We start from the raw sequence: 23,676 nt of genomic DNA, 5'->3' as shown, positions 1-23,676 counted from the left end.
AAGCACTAGACGACCTTCTCGTCCTGGTATAGAACTCCTCAGCATCGCACACATAGGACTCAAATCTCTATACAACTGAGTCAACATCCAAGGGTTTTAATGTGTAACTTCAACCAATCCGCAATATTGCGAGACCATCCTCCATTATCTTCGGTGAATGACTGGATCACACATGATGGTCGCCCAATATCGTGGATTGGTTGAAATTAAACATTAACACCGCTGGATGCCGGTACAGTGGTTATGAGGTTAAGCGTTCGCGCGCGAGACTGAAGGTCTCGGATTCGATTCCTGCGTGGGAATCGTGGGTGCGCATATTGAGGAGTCCCGTACTAGGACGAGACGACCGTTCAATGCTTTCAAGTTTCCAATGGTTATCTAACATTGATCGTTTCATGACCTCAATCTTAGATTAATTTAAATGTATAAGTTTGTACAATAAAATATTAAAATCAACATATTACATAGTAATAACAAGTAGATGAAGTCAGTATTAGCGATCTACATAGTAGAGTATTCTGAAATATGGAAAACGAAAATATATATTGCTCTATAAAGACCTTAAGCTATCTTTCTAGTAAAATCATAAGTAAGATCAGAACAAACCGGCAAAATGTGGGATATATTCAGTATTTATATTTAACACTTCCACAAAGACATTAGTATCACTTTCCATGTATTATAATTGTTTAACAAAAAGACAAGTATATACTTGACTGACTGAAATGAATTATTTTTTCGCAATCAAACTAGTCCAATAGATAACTGTTTCTTTCATATGCACTTGCTATAGTAAATGTCTATAACTAATGACAACGGAACATATGTAAATAAATTGAGTAAATACATTAAATTCGTAATTTTAATCACTACTATCCTTTTTCTAAAATTACATTTGAAAGTATTTTCAATAAAGAGATTAACATCAGACTGTAAGTTTCATACTTAGATACGGAAATTTCATTTATCCAAAACAAGAATCTTGACAGAAAACGTATATTTTACTCTAAGTATGATAGTTTTTGACCAATCACTATATAAATAATTCCAAACATAAATATCTGCGCATATTTATGAAATGAAAGTTAACCTTTGAGTCATTAGAATTTAAAGTAAATTATTCGCAGTTAATTCAATCTCAAGAGTAATAAAAAACTACGGAAAAGTGTCTGAGAATCTTAGAAATGATATACGATAACTAACTGTTTAAGTATTTTTAACCAATGATGGTAACATTCAAAATATACTTCAACTACAGTGGATTTGAACTAATGTTACTCATTAATGATAATGTCCAACATATAACGTATTGGTTTTAATTCAATGAGATAGGTATGTATGTATCTTGAAGAATGTTTAATATATAAGAAAGTGAATAAAGTTGTCAAATTAGAGTTGACTCCTTACAGAGTCAAGTGATAATTTAATCGAATATCCTTCATCCGATAATAAAGGTTGAACAGGTCTTTAGTTGCTTAACAATGTGTTCATCTTGTATTGGATTATATTATCAGCTTATATAGCCTGGAAAACTAAAAAACGAACAATTGTTTAATTACAAACCAGGACTTTTCTGTATGTTCCAGCCAATATCTCACTCCAAGGATCAAACTCAAGATATTAGTGCATCGTTAGGACCATGATACAATCAAACTATTGAGCTTTGATATAATGATTCACATTTGTAACGTGAGCTAGTTGTCGATGTTAAGCAACCATTATTCATTACCGCAGTGATATATCTTACTCCTTGTATGGTTAGGTTTCATCAGTCATATTTTCCAACACAAACTTTAAGGATTTTTCTCAGAGGTACCCACTAGGGAGCACATAACTAATATAATGGTAATGGATTTTGAAAGATTAGTCTATGTGAAATAAAAATTCCTGAGTGAAAACCGACTTAAAGTTTGATAGCTTTCACAAATCCATATGGTGGAAATGTCATTGGTAATGTTGTTAGAAATTCACATATTTAAACGCGCAACAGAGTTGGTATTTGGAAGGGGTTTTATGAAGATTTCAGTATTTTCATAGTTGAAATCATGAGTCAATTGAAGCTAGACCACCATCGAATACGGTTTTATTAAATTGATTAATAAAGTAACAAATCAGAAGGGGTTTTTGTGTTGGTGGAGATTTCAGCATTTTCTTGGAGCCAATTGAGCTAGCCCCCCTGGGAAACCTGGAAGCACTGGACGGCCATTTCATCCTATTGTGGGAATCCTCAGAAGTGCGCATCCACGGATCCAGCCTCGTAAGATTCAAACTCAGGACCTACCAGTCTCGCGCCAGAGCTTCCAGGTTTTTCCATGGTGGTCTAGCTTCAGTTGACTCATGATTCCAACTACGGAAAAGTAACAAATGATTTATATTTTATCCTATCTCCATCAGAAGAACATTAACTGTAATCTTACTGATTAAAGTTTGTCATTATTCTATTTAACTGATTATTTTCTTCGTTTTAAATTAAATGTAGTAAATGAGGTACGATTATCAGTTTGATAGTAAGCAATGTCAGTGACTCTTCTAATGATAAATTGATATTTAGGTCGTACTTTGTTAATATATTTTACAGTGAAAGATACATTTTATGTGAAGGAACTGCTAAATTTCAGTAATCAATCTTGTAATGTTTACAACCTGGTGATGATAGTTTGATTCCATTTGATGACGTAGTATAGCTTAAAATAGTGATAGATGTTGATATGAGTGAAAATGCAAAAGGTTTCTCTTTGAATACGATAAACAATGAGGAACAGACAAGATGACTTGAGTGAACCACTAAAATAGATTAAAAAAGCAACTTAAAAGATTATTAAATAAATTACATCGATTGCAACTGGTATTTCTGATTGGTACAATTGAGAAATTGAACAAAAAGAGCCTATAAAATATCTCACTTACTGTACTGAATCGGCTTCCTTTGAGTTTGCACCCGCTTAATTGGAGGCTGTTGTCGTGGAATCCATTCTGTGCTAGGTTCTCTTGAATATGCATCGAATGATTTACTTGTAAAATGATATTTTCGCGTACTAAAAGCTGTTGTAAGATTAGATCTTTGAGGCCCTGGTGTATCACGCAAACTAATCATTCATAATTAAATAAATCAAGACAAATTCTAAAAGGTTATCATTTGTAAATGCTTAAAATAATTTGAAAATCTTTCTGTTATGAATTCACAGAAAACACTAATTATTTATTGTTTGTTAATTATTTAGTGGAATCATGTACATATTCATCCTATTTTCCATTGCAAAAGGGAGTTGTCAACATTTACAAATATTACTCAATTACTCGTTTTAAAATTTTAGGTATCAATAAAAAAAGGGTCGGTGCTCTGTAATCTAAACCATCAAATAAGTGCTTGTAATCTAACCTACTCAATCTACTGGGAAAATGTATTGAACGTTGCACTTTTTGAGACATAACTCACATCTCAGACTACAGTGAATTCCAACAGAGATGAGATTTACTGGTAGCTAAGGGAGACCTACGTGTAATTAGGCTTCACACTGCTAATGGTAATGTCAGAAGGTGGCTAAATACTGAAATCTATCTATTCTAACAAATGACTACAATTATCTATAATGTTTATCAATGTTCATTAAAAGGCGTGTAACAGCTCATATTTATGCATTTAACATATTATGTGTTCGTTTGAAGAAAATATAAATGACGTAATACAGTTACTTCAATTAAAATTTACCTGGTGGATTACACTTTACGTAATCGACTAACTAGGATTGCTAACTTATTTATAGAGATGTAATAATAGCTAATGTCATATCTGAACGAAAAATAAATGAATGGTAACTCCTAGGGATTATTTACGGACTATTATTACATATATTCCTATTGGAAAACTATTAAATAACTATATTACATGTATATTCATATTCCTTTTATAATAAGCATTCATTCGACTTATTGCCTATTATTATACAATTTACTATTCTTAAGTTATTCCCAATCTATTAGCCAGAGTATCTCACACTCAATGCATTTTTGGCTTGATCTTGTATAATCCTTATGGCGTGCTGAGGTCTGGTTTGCTTGCATATAAACTACATATGTTTGAAATATATTCTTCATACAGTGGAGGCTGAGATTGTGTTCTGGATTCAACGGGCAAGGCTAGGCTGGAAGGAACAATAAAGATTCAGAGTTGATGCAAGGCTGTTAGTGTTGGTCGACGTGTCATTAGTTTAGCACAAGAACAGGGTCATGTAAGTTATATCCTGATTGGCGATTATGTAACGTGATAATTGGCAAGGGCAAAAGCCTGAATAGCTAACATATCAACATGTTGGAAGAAAACCATACGGCGAATCAAGTTGTTGCATCAGTCCACAAGGTCATGCGGTATAAGTTTGAACTAAATAAAGATGAAGGGATTTTCTTATTCGAATGTAAGGTAAAGTTGTAATCAGTACAGACGTCACTTAAAATCGATTACAGTGACAAAAACGTATTAGTTCTTCATTTTTCCTTATGTGTTGTGTATTGCTTCACAATATTATTTCCCCTAGGTTTATTGCTCTTTTCAAACTGTTTTTTCTACCTAGTATTTTAAGTAATGATTATCAGCACTATTATTTCAGTTGTTTTGTTATCATTCATTTTAATGTCTGTCATGGCATAGTAACTTTATTTGATGCACATCAGTTTCAGGTCTTATGGATATCTAATTTGTTACTTTCTTAGTTTTTTGAAAGAAGAATAATACACCATATGTTGAGGAGAACTTTCTACTTATTTGCTCACTAGGAGTTATATGTTACATGGAGCTGTTTTTTCGCTTACGATATTTGTTTTCCCATACGACCAACTCTTTTCCACTGAAAACGTTTTTTTAAGTATGCAAATCACCTAAAAACACAGATTTCAGTTTTTTTCTGTTTAAATTACTTTATAAGTAAATGTTACCTAAGGGACGTTTCACCATGCTATGAATGGCCCTACTCTGAATCTTTCTGAGCATCAAACTATTGACTTTGAATTTAGTCTTAAAAAGGAGTTGATAGATCGATGGAGTCAAACGTTGTCTCGACAATTCGTAAAAGCATAACTTATCGTATTTATTTTGGTGTACATTTTCATAAGATTTTAATTGGTCTTAGTACATTTTGTTAACAACTCAGAAAAATATCCATTCAACTTATTCAAAAAGGCTGTATTCTTGGCCTTACCCAAAATTTACTTTTTATACTTTATTAATTCTAAATGAATGCATATGCTTCTTTATCATTTCGTATCATTCTTTATCAAACCCTTAGAAATAAAACTATACTATTTAGCATAGAATACTGAGGATTAGTGGTGAAATTTATAAATGAATATAATTGTGAATAAACCTTTGAAACCTTATCTATAACAACCCTATGTGTTTTATTTAAATAAACGTCATTCGACTGGTTCGCAAAATTCTTTTAGTTTATTCTTCGGTAAAACTAATGATTTCGTTAGAGTCTACGCATGGTAGCGAAATACAAGAGTCCCACAATACATAACGTATGTGAAACAACGAACAGTTTAAAATAAGACTTGGCACCAAAACCTTTAAGGTTAGATGTAAAACTTAAATGATAACTATTGTATCTACTATTTAATTTTTTAAAATTGCAGGCAAAGGCTTGCCCATTGAATAGAAATATTCAATAGCTAATAAAAATATAAACATTTTTATTTGAACTACCATAAAGGGATATACGTTACATTGAAATAACCAGATCACAATAATTCTGGTAATACATGAATTCTGCATTTTAGTGTTTCTTGTAAACAATAGTTGAGTTCATTGTGAAACACTTTTCATGAACTTAATCACTCATGAAGTTTGTCAAAGTTTCCATTTTATTTTACTCATTTTCAAATTACGAAAAACCATGTATATTGCCAATCAACATGCCACTACTACAGTTAACAATTATCTTTATTTGAGATCATGAACCAATCAATGTTAGATCACCATTGGACGGCTGGTTTGTCCTAGTATGGCATTCATCAGTAATGCACATCCACGATCCCTCATGAGTGACTCAAACCCATGACCTTCGGTCTCGCGCGCGGACGCTTAACCTCCTGACCACTGCGACACCATCCAGCGGGTTCAAGTCCCACGTATGGATCGTGGATGCACACTGCTGAAGATTCCCATGCCAGGATGAGACGGTCATCCAATGCTTCCAAGCTTTCGGTGATGGTGTAGTGTCGGTTACTATGTTAAGTCCACATAACTTATCCCAGCTTCCGGACTAGCCAATTTATTCATCCTCTGTGAGTTACATTTTGACTTTGTTGATTACTCGCTTGTCAACCTAGACTGTTTTTTATATGAGCGTATGTGTGTGCATTTCCTATCTTACTCATCACATGTCTGTAACTTATTTTTATCTGACTATAAATTTTCGAATAATGCTTGGTTAAATGGAGTTGAGTAAGTCGCCTTCTCCATTGCGCGTCGTTTTGTTTTGTTTCTCATTCCGATCAACGATTGTATAAAATATACATATTCAAAATCCATTCTCTTATTTGACTTATCTAATTACGTTATACTTTAACGCGGGTTAAGTTGATGATTATATACGAGGATTGGAGACATGTATATTTCAATAAAAATCAGCATATAATCTAACTGGACTCAAATATCGGACCACTAAAGTGGTCTAACATTGATCGGTTCATGAATTCAATTAAAACTCCAGGATCTCCACAATAATTATCCGTTCAACTAAATACTGACGAATTGTTGAGTATCACTGAATTGTGATCATAAATAGTGCATGTTCTATTTTGTCTTTTCATAAGAAAGCCTATCTACACTCAAAATAATAATCTCAGTTGATTAGCTATTATGATTTGGTTATTTGAGAAAAACATAAAAAGGAGAAATTAAAACCTGTTGTAAATTAATCTACTAAAGATGATTGGTTGAGAAATTGAAATTTACGGTTAATTACATTTGATCAATGATTTTTTCTATAAAATACAAATTTTTGTCTCACCTACGCCCTAAAGTTTGCTTGATATTGTTGATTAAAGTAATTTATCTCTTAAGATGATGTAATAGCTAAGCCTTTTGTAATCCATTTGCCTAAATGATGGTTGATTTCGGTGTTTATTTGTTGCATAATGTATTCGCTCGTAAGCAAGGGCCCCAAAAACCGTTTTACTACTTTTGATTACAGTGATTATTAACATAATGATGTATATATAAATGCATAACTAGTATGAGGAAGAAAACATCTTAATAAGACATTTAAATTTTTACGTACCGGAAAAATGTATGTTGCGAAGTACAAGAATCCCATAATCTTTTGGCTAAACGGGGGTCTGTACACTGAAAAGTCAGTGTTACATCATGAATGGAATCGGAACCACTGAACTTTTTATCAGATACTTTCAAACCACCAGGCGATAATGTTCTTCTTAGAGTTCCACGTTTACTCAAAGTTTCACTATGCATTGATCTAACGACAATAATGAAATTTTTTGATTTGTACAATATTTTTACAATTTGTGGCCACAAAAACCGATTAACCCTTAACATCCCATGATAAAGTAATATTCCACCATGATATACACCTAAACATATACTTTCACCAGCAATCGTCTGTAAAATAGATGAAGAATATTAAAAATCACTAATAAAACTTCTATCATAAGTTTTCTATCAAAATTCTGAAAACTAAATATATTTAACCTATGGACAATTTTGTAGTTGGTTTTAAATAGATTTTTTCAAGTGACATAATTTATTACCTATGGTAAAACCCTGAATTTCTTAATTAAATCATTCCCCTGTCACTTCAGTTGCCATGACAACAGTGTTTAATAACAACAACAATACGAGAAGGGATTAGATAGAGATAAGACTAACCTTCTAGTCATTAAATCCCATTTTTTGACAAATAAGTAATACAACAAGATTATCTAACTGCAATTTTGTCCAATAATAGTAAATTGACAGTCTGAGTAATTAAAAGACATAACTAACATGAAAATGAAATATGCAGTTATTTCTTCGCATCACTTTTCAATAAAACAAGTTATTAAAACTTGTCATACTACTTGCAACATATAAGTAGTTATTTACTGTATGATGTAGATGAAAAGTAAAGACAGAAAGTATTGCCTAGTATTGTCGTCTTGATTATAGAACATGGCGGAAAGTTCCGACGGAAGATGAAACAGACACTCTACACACCACATGCAGTGTTTTATGAAGTTATAATCATCTAATTAAAGTTTAGTAATATCGGTAAAATAAGTAACCGAGTTACACAAAACCATCAACAAATAAATGAAAAGGAATGCAATTAGTTAACTGGTAATTAATAAATAACCATAAATATGTTTATGATCAAGGAGTTATAATGACTTAAAATATGATATCGTAGTAACTAATAAAACCAATCTCTAACGTAGATTGTAGTGGTCAAAGTGCATTTTACACGTAAATTTACAACTTTAAAATTGGAATTTGGAAGAACAGTTATTTTCATATTGTTGCGATAATTTTTTAACGAATGGAAAATCAAGACTGCTAGTTACAGCTGCTTTTTTAAAAAAATTTTGTAGGATATTCAGCTTCATTAACTGATTCCATATTTCAGAAGCAATATATTGTGTTGTTTAGCATGATCATTGATAAGGAAAATACATGAGAATTGTTTATTGATGAATAAACACTATGAGGCTACAAAATGTGTAATATTTTCATTACTTACTGGGTGAAAAATCGAATGACCGATAGAATTAGGACTAATAATCAGTTTCCACCAATTCATATCGTCACTTGAGACATTAAAGACTAATTCTGTGAAGACTTATTTATGTGGCTTTCACTTTTACCCACTACCAGCATATTTGCTTGGAAATAAGACGTCGAGTCCATAAATTTGAAATGATGAAAAATATTACTAGGCGATTGTAGTGAAGCAAACTGATTACTTTAGATAAGATAAGCCTTAACATAATATTTAGATATAAATGTATGGGGTGTTAGAATTTCTTGAGCTGTTTGAAAAGCAAAAAATACCTCCTACTTCTCAAGTTATGATAAGTAACCGAGCACACTTAGCAAATCTAAATATTAACTGTATGACAATGCAGCGGAAACATGATGACTAATGTTCTCACCTTCATGGTAATAACAATAATGATAGGAGTAAACTACTAGACTTACTTTTGCCCTGTGAAATTCAACTCCATAAAGTGAAAGTCGTCTGGCATTTTCCAAAAATCCTCGATCAGCCTGAACTAAACTTTGCCCTCTATAAATCACAGAATATATTTAAATAAATAAATTCATTCTCTAATTTTGTTGTCGTCGGTTTAATAAATGTTGTTAAACAAAATTATCTATGTGATTGGTTATTATTATCCATGGCATTGGCAAAAATATGAGTTAAATAATTCGACTAAGAAAAATCATGAGTATGTCATAAATGTTAATGTTTACCACTACTATTGTGGTATGTGCTATTGATGTTGACAGATATAAGTAGTGTGTATCATCAATCGAAAACGAAAGGCCTAGCGACAAAAGGTTAGGGAGATCGAAGAGAAGAGAATGAGAACAGAGAGTGACTGGTGTGGAAACGAAAAAACAACGAAGTCTGAGACGATTGATTGACATTTCCCAGATGAAGTATTCACTGTATGGTTCTCAGATTTTACTAAGATGCTCTGTAACTTTGTATTGTCCTCACTTATTTTCTCGTTCACTACACCATGTTTAAGAACTGTTAACATAATTCGTTCATCTCGGGTGTGAATTACACATAGAAAGATGTACAAAGTTTGTAAATCATAGCTATTAAAGCTAATATCACATAGATATTCATAATTTTAAATCGTAATTATATTTTCGCATATTTTCTTCAATTGACTTCTGGTAAATTACATCTTCGAAAATCTGACTGCTGATACATGATGCAGAATAGATCAAATTGAGCAATTATTTTTTATCCAAAAGAATGCATTCGTAGATTTATCATTTCCTATTCCATAACTATTCATTAATAACAAAGCTGATACTTGTGTCCTTTTCTTGATCTACAAATAATATTATCATATTGTTTGTCACCACAAATTTCGTCCAATATAATCATTTAAGTTTGAATATGAACTTTCCTTCAATAATTAGTTTTCTCTTATATCCGATGAAACAAAAACCAATTACTTTGACTACTAGTTAGGGACGTTAGCAATACCTAGTAAGTTTAATTGGTAAGTTTATTTAAAACTGTTAATTGCTAAGCTTTACTAATGTTTAACCATAAACTAGAACATCATAACGATTAGTTTGTGAATTAACCACATCAACAGAATGATAAATTCATTAATGAATTCAATGTTCATTACAGATTTCAACATCCATTAAATGAGTAATTTAAAAAGATCATTCATCAATTGTGTTTTGAAATTCAAGCCCAACATGGTATCATTCTGTTTTCTAGTCAGAATGTTTCTCAAATTAATACGCCCTTAAGATTTCTAGTACCTCTTTTTTCAAATTTTCAGTTGTTTTTAATTTGTCTGTCTTAATTTTAGGTAATAATGCTTCATTTATTATGTGGTGAGTTGTTTATTTATCAATTACTGTAAATTAATTGTCTTGCTCTATTTGAGGGATGAATACATTTTTAATTAAGTGGAATGAAAAAAAAAGTTTTATGTAAATCAATATCTGCTTCCTGAAGATAAAGGCCTCATCTCTATTCCACTTTTAAAAACAATATTAACAGATTGGGATACTTTTAAATTACATATCTATGCCATTTACATATTGGAGTTTAAGTATTTGCCTAGTTACAGTTGAATCCATAACCAAAAAAAGAAATAGAATATTAGTTGATATATTTTCAAGTACATATGGACTAGAAACTAGATTTATGCTTCAGTTGAGACGAAAAACTATCATATTAGTAAAGTTTTAACTGTTTTACTGAATGATTTTGATCTTATCTTTAAAAAAGGGGTTAAAAGCTTTTATAATGTAAATATGTCTTTACTCGAATTAAACATCTCTATCTAAAACTTTCTAGTTTCCAACAACCCTCTAACTCCTCACTACTAATTTATACAAGCAGTGAAACATAAAGTGGACTGCTTGTTACTTTATTCAAAAGTTGGTAAAGTTAGCAATTATGTTTTTTCTTCTAAACCACATGTATATCCCACATCAAACTTCCTTAATGTTAGAAAAATATAAAACAGATCGTCAAATAATCGTCTTCTACGTAATTAACGATTTTAGGAACATAAAACTTGCCTACTCACTTATGAAGTTTATGTAATTCAACAATTTGTTGAAGCATTTTTGTGGTTTGCAATTGTTGTGGTGCAAATGGAATATTGGCAATGTAATCTGTCCCGATATGTGTATTTGGATCATAATCTCCAGCATCTGATTGAACGACATAAGCACCAAGAACAACATAAGTATGATGTGAACATGGAATCCTATTGAAAATACAATAAATTCAGATAATTTAGTTTGTAACTATATATTTTTTTTAAAAACTATTCCTCATAACTATTATATTGTAAATGAGTGTAAAAAATTACTCCATCAAATATAACTGGTCCTTTACTTTTGTTTCTAAGTGATCCAGTGGATATTAATTGATTAATTAGCCATGCCTAAAATATCAATTGTTTTATGGATAATTTCTTTAGAAAATAATAAATAACCAATACAATTTGGTTATTGGTCTACATTCGGATTAGTTGAAACATTAAAATCTATAATATCCACTATTAAAATATCTACAAAACCCCTTCTCATATTAATCAACATATGCTTACTAGTAACTGGCTTCAAGAGGTATTTCCTGGAGTTCTAGTGAGAAGCAGTGACCAGTGGAGTTCAATCAGGTCTGTTGTGAGATAGTAACTCACTGATGCGTCGCTCAAATTCGTGGATTAGTTGAAGTTAGACGTTAACATCGTTGGATGATAGCCGGCTCAGTGGTCTAGGGGTTAAGCGCTTGCTAGCAAGACTGATAGTTCCTGGGTTCGAATCTCGCAACGCGTAATCGTGGATACGCACTGCTGAGGAGTCCCACAATAGAACGAAACGGCCGTCCAGTGCTTCCAGATTTTCCATGGTGATCTAGCTTCAATTGATTCATGATCTCAACTATTGAAATTATTATAATATCCACAAAGCCTCTTCTAACATTAAACTCTGCTTGGAAAACATCTATGACTTATATACTTGAAAATTGTTTTTCACCCTTTTTACTAACCTGAACTATATTGACATTTTATACAATCTCAATTTATTACATGTATTCAGTTTAATATTTAAGAAACAAGCCTTAATTTGAAATAGTCAATAAAAATTCTCAATAAACTAGTTTGTTATACATATTTAACTTTTGATTTTCAAGGCTATACTCAAATTCACCTTCAGCAGAATCTATTTAAATTAACGATTTTATGGTTCGTAATGAAGTAATCAATTATTCTGACATTTGTAGGCAATATGAATCATGAATAGATAATACTGTCCTTACAAACTAGGCCTCAGTGTCCTGTTATCTTTACAATGGTACATGATGATCATGATTGGATCAAAGTTTGAATCTTAGCTAAATAAAAAGAAAGGGATAACATTAACAAACATATGCCCTACTGCCACTTGAACTGTAAAACAAACAAACAATCTTTAGCCAGAAAGAATTCCAACATTTCAATTATAAAATATATCGTAGATTAGATTCATGATATTGAAGTCATTCAAATAATCAACATAATTACACTTAAAATTAACAAAAGTAAACTTTCAAAGGTGTTTAGTTTCATAAGCATTATGGATAGGTAAATTTAAGTACAATTTTTCTTTGTGTTTCATACAAATTGGATATTCACATTCTTAGCCTACTGAAATGTAATTTAAATGTTTGTATAACTGATTAGATTTAACTAGACAACAACTAAGAATCATGAATCACAGAACACCATCTCCATCGCAATCATGCGCTTCTTAGCGATGGGCATCCACCACTTTCAGGATTAAAATCCAGGGACAGTTACATTTCACGGCTAATGTATTATTTTTACGACGCTGGATTGATAACTATTAATAAAATGATTGTCAACTTCAGTCACTTCACAATTTTATGTAATTATGATCCTTTATCATCAATAATATCAGACTGATGTTAGACATGTTTGAATTCCACTGGTCAGTGACTTTCAGTAGAACTTCAAAATACTTCTCAGTTTTATTCCAATCGTTTCGAACAGTATGAGTTTAGATATGGTAACTATAATTTCACCACACTAATAGATTTGCTTTATAATATCCAAAACGATACTAGTTTTCAATCAAACAGTACGCTCCTTAGATGGTTTAAAATTATCCAGAATAAAAACATCTTTATTCCAATTCAAGTATACCATCTTGTTTTAGTGAGTAAGTAGCACATCAACTATCTAGACTTTAATGTCACGTATTCATGATTTATTTGTTAGTAATCATGTAAAGAAAAAAAACAATATCTCTCTAATATTACTTTCAACTTAGAATCCCCAAGTGATTATGTAGTCAACATTGTCCAATGTAGATTATACAACTGATAGTATTTCTGAAATACCTCACAGTTTTAAGATTGGTTGAACTTTGTAAAGAAAAGAATATAAATTTGTTTAGAATATTTAAACTCTATTTAATAATGAAAAAAACAAATAGTTCGATAGTTTTAGAAAAAAAATCATTTACTCACTGTCCAGAGATAATATCTTGCCTTAATTGTAAGCACAAAAAATAACGAGTTAAATCATCTTTGAATATATCAATATTTGGTGGATAGAATCGAATACGAAATTCTAATTTCCATGGTATTTCTTTATATGTTTAAATGAATATAAAATAAAAGAAAAAAAAAGTTACTATTTAAGGAATGAGTTTTAAAAGAAGAATATGACTAATTAGATATATAGAATAATATTTGATAAAAAATTTTACTTATTTTTTAATGGTGTGATATAATAACAAGTACAAATTTACAGATTTACACATCAATGAAACATTTGCCTAGGTAAAACAATATCTAATACCTAAGAAAAATAAAATAAAAATCTATGATGCTTTCATTTCTATGTAATACAGTGAAGTCTGCAGTTTCGCTTGAGCTTTTATTTTATTTATTTAAACACATAAATATTGTTACAAAGGGGCACCAGATATATATGCGCCGCACAAATCTCATTTGATTTGTGTGAGGGCTGTCATACTGCCCAGGTGCCAAAACCGAAGCAGGTGGGGGCCACACCCTGAGCCTTTGACCTAAAGGTCTAGTCCACAAGGCACTGGAGCATCGTGGGGAGATGCAGTCCCATGGTAGCCGGTGAACAACGATTGATTCATACGCCTTTGGCCCCTCAAGGAACTGGAGCCCATGTGCATCATTGGTTTGGAATCAGGGTTTTCCAACTGCCCTAGGTGGACTTTCCGTGTCCACCGACCCGATTAAAGCGCTGGACATTCGCTTTTTGTTCTCTGAATTTTGTAAACAACACCCGCGCCACAAGAAGGCAGTGAGTACTTTTCAAAAATATATAAATCGCATTAAATCCTCAATAAACTAAAGTGTTATTAGTTTCTTTATTGAGATTTTAATAGAGAATTTCAAACTTAAGTAATTTTGTGTTGATATGAGTTTGCTTCATCCCAATTCATTATAGTTATGTAATTATAGAACTCTCCCGGGAACGTTTCTAAGAATTCTGAAGATCCCAAGCACGAATAAAAGAGTGAGTTCAGGCGTGGGTTTAGCAACTCTATCTAATGTAGAGAATCTTGATAAAAAATATGCCAAAACGCTCTATGTTTATCAAATCTTTGTGTTCTTACTTTAATAAACACTTACTAAACATAAATGATAGTCTAAAAAACTATGATGGGTGATAATAAGACTAAATCTTGAATTTTATTTAACATTAATGCTAGAAACAAAATGAATACTAAATTCACCCCGATGCACAAGCAAGTGGCTGTCAAGACTCAGTGGCCGAGTGGATAACGTGATGGCGTTTGAAGCGAAAGTTACTAGGTTCGAGCCACAGAGTGAACATCAACTCTGAGATACAGGTACATCCAGCTGACGAGTCCCAAATAGGACGAAACGCGCGTCGTGGATTCCACTGCTATCCACTATCCATCTTTGCTTAAAATGAATACTAATACAATTCATTCCTATCTATAATGGTTCATTTTTAAAGTCTAAGTTACTTCATTTTATCAATAAATGATAATCTTTATACATAACATAACCATAACGATTGATTATCAGTATTGTGAGAGTAGTTTTGGATTAGATAACTGTGAACTTGTTCATTGTAACTTAGGAACAGTATTTAAAATCACACAATATTTTAAATTACATGCTATTTAAACAAAGAAATCAAAATATTTATTCATTTTGTATTTCTTTAATAATAATCACTGAGAAAACAAGCAAGATTGATCAATGCAAACATGTAGCAAACAAAAAATAATATTGTTCAATTAACTTGATAGAGAAATTCAGTTAACATGCCAGAGTGAACTTCAGTTTAAGTGATCAGACAAAATTTATTGATATTTTATGGTAAAACACAATCATCAGATTGCTGTGAATTCAGCTTGATGGTTTTATCTACAACCTAAGTAAATGGTATAATGTTTCGTATAGCCGTATGGTTATTAGAGTTACCACTGCGCTAACTGGGTTGCAACGTTTAGTGAATAAAGCATAGTTTAACTCTTAGAATCAACAGAATTTCATAGATCTAGTACATAAAGTACCTGCTGATCTAAATGGATAAAGATGACACTGGACTATATTCAATTCATAAATATTCAGGATTATCAGTCATCAACTGCATACTAAGATTTGTATTTGAATAATGTTATAATCACGGCTGATATGACATTCGGATAGTTATTTGTTAACCGAACATAACTACATGTTTCGGTGGTGAGATAAATTTCGAGTCATATATATATATATATATATATATATATATATATATATATAGGTTCAACAAAATAAGATTGATTAAGCAAACAACTATGATAATGATTACAAAAGCTTGCTAAGACGAATTCCGTGGAATGTGTATACTTAGGATTTATACATTTTAGGAAAATCGAAATTTTAATTCGACTCATGAATGTCCTTTTTCTATCATGGAGTTCATGTCCATATTATGTCGTTCATTTGCTGTTCTCGTAGTTTGACGCGGTGATAATGCATTCATTTACAACACTGTGACATATAATTATCGCTTCACTATTCATTTCATATTTATCTTATAGATGTATGCATAGAAAACGATTTACTATTCGAATGATATGTTTATGATTAATTAGTGTTTTCTAGTATTGATGTCGAAGATTTTTATTGCTAATCACCACTCAGCTAATGATTAACACAGTCAATTGACAGTTGAATCTTAACGTCTCCTGATCGTTCATCTCTTCAGTATAGTGCAGAGATCATTATATAGTTTTCATTATCGATTGAAATTGACTGAAGAACCTTTGAAATATAACAGCATTAAGCAGACATTTAGTTACATTCTGGTGTGTTTCAGCACATATCAACTATGATTCAACACAAGATAGATATCCAGGTCCTTATGTTTCACAAGCACCACGATAGAATTAAACGACGAAATCAGAATCTACTGGTCTAAATTGGTCATTTTTATTCAAACCTGAGTCTAGAACAGTCCTTGTTAGTTACTACACACTATGTTTTACCTCACTCCTAACTTCATTGACATCATGAACTAAGAATTTCTAGTAAAAAGTTTATCTCTCAATTAATCAATAATTAGAACACGATTGTAATTTAAATGGTTTACAAAAGTTTGCTAACTTCGAAGATTGTTTCCAATCCGTTGATATCAATACGCTATAAGAACATCCATTTATATACTTATTAAAATTCCATTAGATTATATTTGTAAAAAATCGAAGAGTCAAATGTAGCTTTCTAACTTATTCCTTTTTATTTTTAAATATTTAAGAAACTCATGATTAATCTTCTATCATATATTTTAATCTGAAGATGTAAAGCAATTGTTATACTATTGTAAGCAAAGATGGATAGTGGCTAGTAGTGGAATCCAGCACGCGCGTTTCGTCCTATTTGGGGCTCGTCAGCTGCACGTATCTGCATCTCAGAGTTGATGTTCACTCTGGGACTGGAACTTAGTACCTTTCGCTTCAAACGTCATTGAGTTATCCACAGAGCTATTGAGTCCTGATAGCCACTTGTTTGTGCAATGGGGTGAAGTTCAAATTCCCTTAGTATTGTTTGTTTGAATCTTCCCATTAATGTTTAGGACTGCTTGTGAATTAAGGCTATATTGAGGCAATACGTACAGTATGCACATATGCCAATTAGAGACTGACCAGTTGCAGTCCTAAACATCAAGGGGAAGATTCAAACAAACAATACTGAGGTCAATTAATTTTAATTGTTCAAGTGTAAATAGTAGAAATAATTATTGTTTGATAGGCTTCATGCAATAAACTACCATTGCACTTTTTATTACATTATGTCCTAAAATAATAAAACCAGACATTTCTATCCCTTTAAACTCAATTGATGACCATTTAACCTACAAAACAGTGAAATATTGTATTCAGTTTATTTTTATTTTTCCCTTGTATGTATATTTAAAAACTAAATGAGAACAAAAGTACAATTACTACTATTATTACCATTATTGTTATTTGTTTAGTTACTCACTTTCTAATTGTTTAGCTATACGTTTATCAAGTTTCAACCAATTCTACAAGAAAAAATAGATAAAATTTAATATTTAACTAACCATGTAAAACAAATTAGTAAACAAATAATTAATCATAAAAGAAAGAATTTACTTAATAAATGTAAATAATACGACTATATCTTTTCACTAATTATTATATTGTGATATGAGTTACTTATGTCTACATAAGTAGTATATGATGATGGTCAGACATAGAATGTAGTTTGGCAGAAGATCGATAAAGAAAGAACAGGGACGAAGCGCAATCGGTATGAAAATGCATAAACAATGAAATCAGAGAAGATGGATTGATATTCACAGAAAGAACGGTCAAGATTGAGACAATTTATTGTTATTTTGCAAATTAACTGTTTACTGTATGGTTATCAGATTTTAGTGAGATAGTCTGGAATTTGTGCTTAAATACATTCGATCGTCCACATTCGTGTTCTTGTTCACTACAATATCATTATAATTAAAATATAATAAATGACTGTACTCTGTCTACATTAAATTTTAAACAGGTTTTATGAAATCAGTGAAATATAAACAAAAAAGTGAATTATCAGAAATTGATTCGCTTTTTAATAACAATCTTAATATTGTAATTACAGTTTAGTCTGAACAATGCAAATTTTAAGAGAAACTTTGTCAAGAGTATAACAAGATATTAGTCACGAAAAACTAGATACTCACTTTTGAAGAATGCCTATGACATTATATTTGCAGATATAGTGAGTATGTTAACAACTATATAGTTATTTGTATATTGGAAATGGACCACATATGAATTTTGTGCATTCAGATTTTTTTAAATAGATGACGATATAAGATATAGAAGTAGTATAATTCCTTTGTATTAGTTGTTTGAATCTTCCCATTGACTGCAGTTGATCAGTCTGTTTTGGCATATGTGCATCCTGTGCGGATTGCCTCAATATTGTTTAAAGTCACAAGCATTGTAAATAGAGATAGATGGTGACTAACAGTGGAATCCAGTATGGGCGTTTCGTCCTGTTTAGAACTTGTTAGCTGGATGTATCTACATCCGAGTTCATGTTCACTCCGGGACTTGAACTCATTATCATTCTCTTTAAAAGTCGTCGCGATATCCACTTCACTAACCCAGATACCCACTGCCTTGTACAATGGAGTGAAGTTCAATTCATTTGTATTGGCTATTCGGGATTTTGAGGACTTCATCTCATTACACAGGCCAGCGGCTATCTGGACCCAGTTGTTAATCGGATAAAGAGACGATATATGAGGTAGATGATACTGGGTTCGATTCCCGGAGTGAACATCGATTCTGGGATGCAGGCACACTCGACTGACGAACCCCAAACAGGGAACTGAGATTTATTAAGAAATACTTTACTACTGTCGTGAGGATGTACAACCCAATATGGTGATGATTTAACAAGCTTTATCTTCAGTCATGTCTAGTTCAGTATAGTTCAGTTATTGTGCTGTGGATAACAAGCTTACTGGGAAATGGCTACCGATGATGGCAATAAAATTAACTCAAGCCAATCAGACGTATTATATAGTCATAACAATATGATCCAGATATTCTACTGTACCAAGATTTACAGAAGCCTCTCCGGATCAATCCAGTTCAATCTCACTAGTGAACAGGAATAGATAATCAATAATACTTTATAGTTTTCACACATTACACCGGATGGAATAACAATTCCTCATTTCTTGATAAAATATTTCAAAGTGGTGTTAGCTTTTCACAACATACTCATAATACTTATAGGAATGTTATAAAAATTGTATACAGCACATTTATGTTCCCAGACAATATGAGGTTTCAATTAACTAAAAAAGGCAACCGTATAAAGAGTGACAGTCGTAGGTTGTAAGTCATATTCATAAACGGTTTTTAAATGTAATCCAACGTTATGAAAACATGAACAAGCTATTTTTGTGGACAGATCGTGCTAGGTATCTTTATAAAGACGTTTCCCTGGAAAAATTATAGTTAGCCAATTAACTGATTTGGATAACAGAATCCTTTCTGAAATGTCCTTGTTATAGAACTTCTTATGAGTCTCGAATATATATGATTTAGTTAGCATCATTTCACTGTTTGTGTAATTATGATGAAAATATCGGTCAGATTTAAATGAAACTGTATTAAATGTGCTCATATTCAGTTACCAGGATTCTTGTGACATATTTGTGTTTTGGAAATAAACTACTAACTTAAGTAAACTGCTTAAGTATGTCAATATAACTTAAAATATATTGTAATCTATACTTAGATATCACAACCAATACATAGAGCCAGAAACATAGTTCTTAAGAGAGACTCTTGGAATTTTATTTTGTTCTGTTAATTAACTTTGGAACATAAATGTAAATGTTTATCGACAAGCACACAAGAGACTTGACTAAATATGACGAACTTAGAATATATCGAAACAAAACTTTTTCATAGCAAAGAAAGACGTTTCAAAGGTATATATATATATAATTTATTAGTGTTTGCCAATATAAATGTGAGTAGGTAAGTGCGATTATAAAAGACACAAATTGAATATATATAGCATTTTAACTGAATCAGCTTATGATAGACCCATATACATGCAGATATTTGCATGTGTCCTTCAATTAGACTATGGTCTAAGTAACATTATAAATAGATGAATATTGTATGTATATGAATCAATTACTTGGTTTTCATTGCATATGGCAGATAAAAACACTAAAACTCATTTGCTGTTAGCTAAGAGTTTTCTATTTAGCTACAATATGGTTTATAATGATCAGGTAGTACAAGCCAAACAATCACTGAAGATATGAAATTGTATCACATCGACTATTGATCTGTTTTAGAAGTTAAAATTACGACTCTCAAAATCTATATTATCTACATATCTTTATCGATATATCATCTATATATTATCAGCCTTTTTAGCGAATAATTAATATTAGAATAAATGAAATTCATTAAAAGATGATACAGAAAGCCATTACGTTGATTATTATACAAGTTGCTACTTTTTCGGAATGCCGTTTTAGCCATAAAAGCTATCCAGTGAGTGTTGATGGCTGTTGATGTGACTTTAGGTTGTGATTGAAGTTTGTTGTTTAGATGGTTTCCGTTAGAGCTTTATGAAGTGTTACTGATTTTTATTGAAAAATGTAAATCTCTGCGATAAAATTCTAGTTACAAACTTCACGATAAACTCTTATAATGTTAGTTCAAAAATTACTTACATGATTAAATGAGATGGATAACGTACGGTTGTTCTTATTTTAACAGCAGATTATACCTGATTAGTTATTACGTTGCACGGATTACTTAAAGTTTACTTCACTTGACACGAAGATCGAGTTTAATAATAAGTCTAATACTGATGCATTATTAATGATGTTATTCTTTGCATTGAACAACACAGTGTGACTAGCGTTGCTATGCAATGAATGGCTGTCACATTAGTCAACTTGATTCACTTTGGTGACACAACTTTTCATTAAAATATATATAAAATTCAGTTCACTTTAAGTTAACACCAAGCAAATGTATCTAAATAAAAATTTAAGTATTTTTTTGATATAAAGGTATAATAGTGTTGAACTAACGTGCCCTGTAGATTCTAATTCATTCAATAAAAATGGAAAAGTCCAAATATGGCATACATCTCCAGAGAAACTACATTATCCAAATACGAAAATTCAGACGTAACCGAATTAACCCCCTTCTCCCTTTTTCATATCTTAGCCTCTTCACCTCTAGTATTTTTTTCATCCTCACAGTTCTGTACTCAGCATTTGCCGCCATAGTATAAATAAATGCATCACATATCCGATGCACTTCAATTGAAAAATGTTTACAACCTTGTCTTTCTGTGATGCATTGCGTCTATCTTCAGCACTGCTCGCTCATCAATCTTAAGACATCTAAGGTGGAATATTTGCTAACTTCATATGCTCTGATTCTTCCAAAGTCTATTTTCACTGTCATTCAGTGATACAAGGCATAACTTTGAGTACTGTAATAGAACTTTGAAAATAAAGTGGTCACCTCACTTACACTACAGGATATTAATTTGATAATAGTCAAGTGACTTATTTGTATCCACATTTAGATATCATTAACTATTAACCCATCGAAAAAGATCGGATTTATCAGGTGACTGAAATAACCAAAGCGTTCAACGAAATTTCGCTCTATGTTTAAGCTAATCATCAAAAGAAAGCAGTCATTAAGCAATATTTTGGATTTATTGATAGAGAACTGTTTCAAGAGATGATTTAACTACGAGGTGAAAATCTTTCGAAGCTATTTTTTTAAGATTTCATATATATATATATATATATATATTGATTGATTGATTGATTGATTGATTGGAGGAGCAATAAGTGTTTTGGACTTATTGTTTTCGTACTACTCCAGTTCCAAGAATTTATTTGAACCGTAAATTGTTGTCATAGTATTTTCCACTCATAAACTAAAACCGATTATTTGTGTATCCGGTACTCCGTTTTCTCCATTACCAATGGAATTTTTCCGTTTCAATACTGTCACTCAACTAGTCTGCTGCATGGTCTGGTCTTGTATATACGAATGAATGTCTAAAATTTAATAACGACCTTGAACTGGTGATCATTTATCTTGTGTGTTTCCTCTTCATTCGGGAATAGTTAATATTGGGCCAAACGTCAAGCTTAGAGTATCAGTATTCCTCGTCCTTGCTGAGTATTGATTGCTTAAGATCGTCTATGCATATTGGCCGGGTAAAACAAGACCTAAATCCCAGATATTTTTCTTTTACTCTGAGGGCATCTAGATCACTTTGTATCAATTACTTATAATTTAAAACATTTGTAAGGAAAGTTGCCATGAATGAAGGGACGCAGAAAAAATCATATATGTTTGTGCGACAAACTAACTCACTGTTGGAAAATAATAAGGGTGGTGAGTTCATTTTTCACGCTTCCCACAAATTCTCAGTAGTACGAAAGCAGGAATTATTATGCTATCATCGTTTTATATTTGCTTATATTAAACTCATTAACCTGTTAACATATATTTATTAATATATTTGTGAAATTTTAAGATAAACTGATGATGATGAAAGAGGAAACAGAAGTTCAAACATATATGTGCCCAAAATATGATTTGGGGAACTATCCACAATGCCTTTTCGCGTAGAGTTCATGCAAATGTTTGTTCACTTTGCTTTAAGATGAATTTAATATTTTTGTCAATAAAGTATTCACATGATCAATATCGACGTATGAAACTACAATAGTCCAAAAAAAGTCATAAAACGCAAATGAAACTAAACTTATTATTCCTTTGTTTCATCAACAAGGATAAGTAGTGATTTAAGTAAGTAAATCATCCGTAATTTTCTCAGAAAAGTGAAGACTAAGGTCTTCAGACACGCTTATTGATCCCACACACTTTTTATTAGTGGTCAGTTTATAAAAGGATATTAAAGCACAAAATTATGTATCGATCACAATACGTATCTTCCATTAATTAACAAACCGATAGTTAAGAAAAGATGGATAGTGACTAGTAGTGGAATCCAGCACGCGCGTTTCGTCCTATTTGGGACTAGTCAGCTGGATGTACCTGCATCTCAGAGTTGATGTTCACTCTGGGACTGGAACTTAGTACCTTTCGCTTCAAACACCATCACGTCATCCACTCAGCTACTGAGTTCTGATAGTCACTTGTTTGTGCAATGTGGTGAAGTTTAAATTCACTTAGTATTACTTGGCTGACCAGTTGCAGTCCTAAACATAAATGGGAAGATTTAAACAAGTAATATTAAGTGAATTTAAACCGATAGTTTAAATTGGATTCTATATTTTACTGACATTCATTTTACCAGCATCAATTTAAAATTTACCGAAACCTAATTA

At 31.6% G+C, this 23,676-nt stretch overlaps 1 protein-coding gene across 1 annotated transcript in view; it reads right to left on the bottom strand.

Moving 5' to 3' along the window:
* Positions 1 to 2,899: 2,899 nt before the first annotated feature.
* Smp_194810 (Band 4.1-like protein) overlaps positions 2,900 to 23,676 on the bottom strand; it is a gene marked incomplete at both ends in the record, with an annotated part of 49,848 nt that continues 29,071 nt past the window's right edge. Inside the window, 6 exons of the mRNA XM_018789728.1 lie at positions 2,900 to 3,086; positions 7,278 to 7,615; positions 9,191 to 9,278; positions 11,290 to 11,472; positions 13,743 to 13,863; positions 17,763 to 17,805. Of these exons, the coding sequence (XP_018655142.1) occupies positions 2,900 to 3,086; positions 7,278 to 7,615; positions 9,191 to 9,278; positions 11,290 to 11,472; positions 13,743 to 13,863; positions 17,763 to 17,805 (960 nt within the window). The remainder of the gene's footprint in view (positions 3,087 to 7,277; positions 7,616 to 9,190; positions 9,279 to 11,289; positions 11,473 to 13,742; positions 13,864 to 17,762; positions 17,806 to 23,676) is intronic.

The sequence above is a fragment of the Schistosoma mansoni genome, chromosome W, assembly GCF_000237925.1.
Source record: "Schistosoma mansoni strain Puerto Rico chromosome W, complete genome".
Taxonomy (NCBI): domain Eukaryota; kingdom Metazoa; phylum Platyhelminthes; class Trematoda; order Strigeidida; family Schistosomatidae; genus Schistosoma; species Schistosoma mansoni.
The sequence above is the reverse complement of the archived record's forward strand: the minus strand, read 5'-3'. Positions and strand labels throughout refer to the sequence as shown.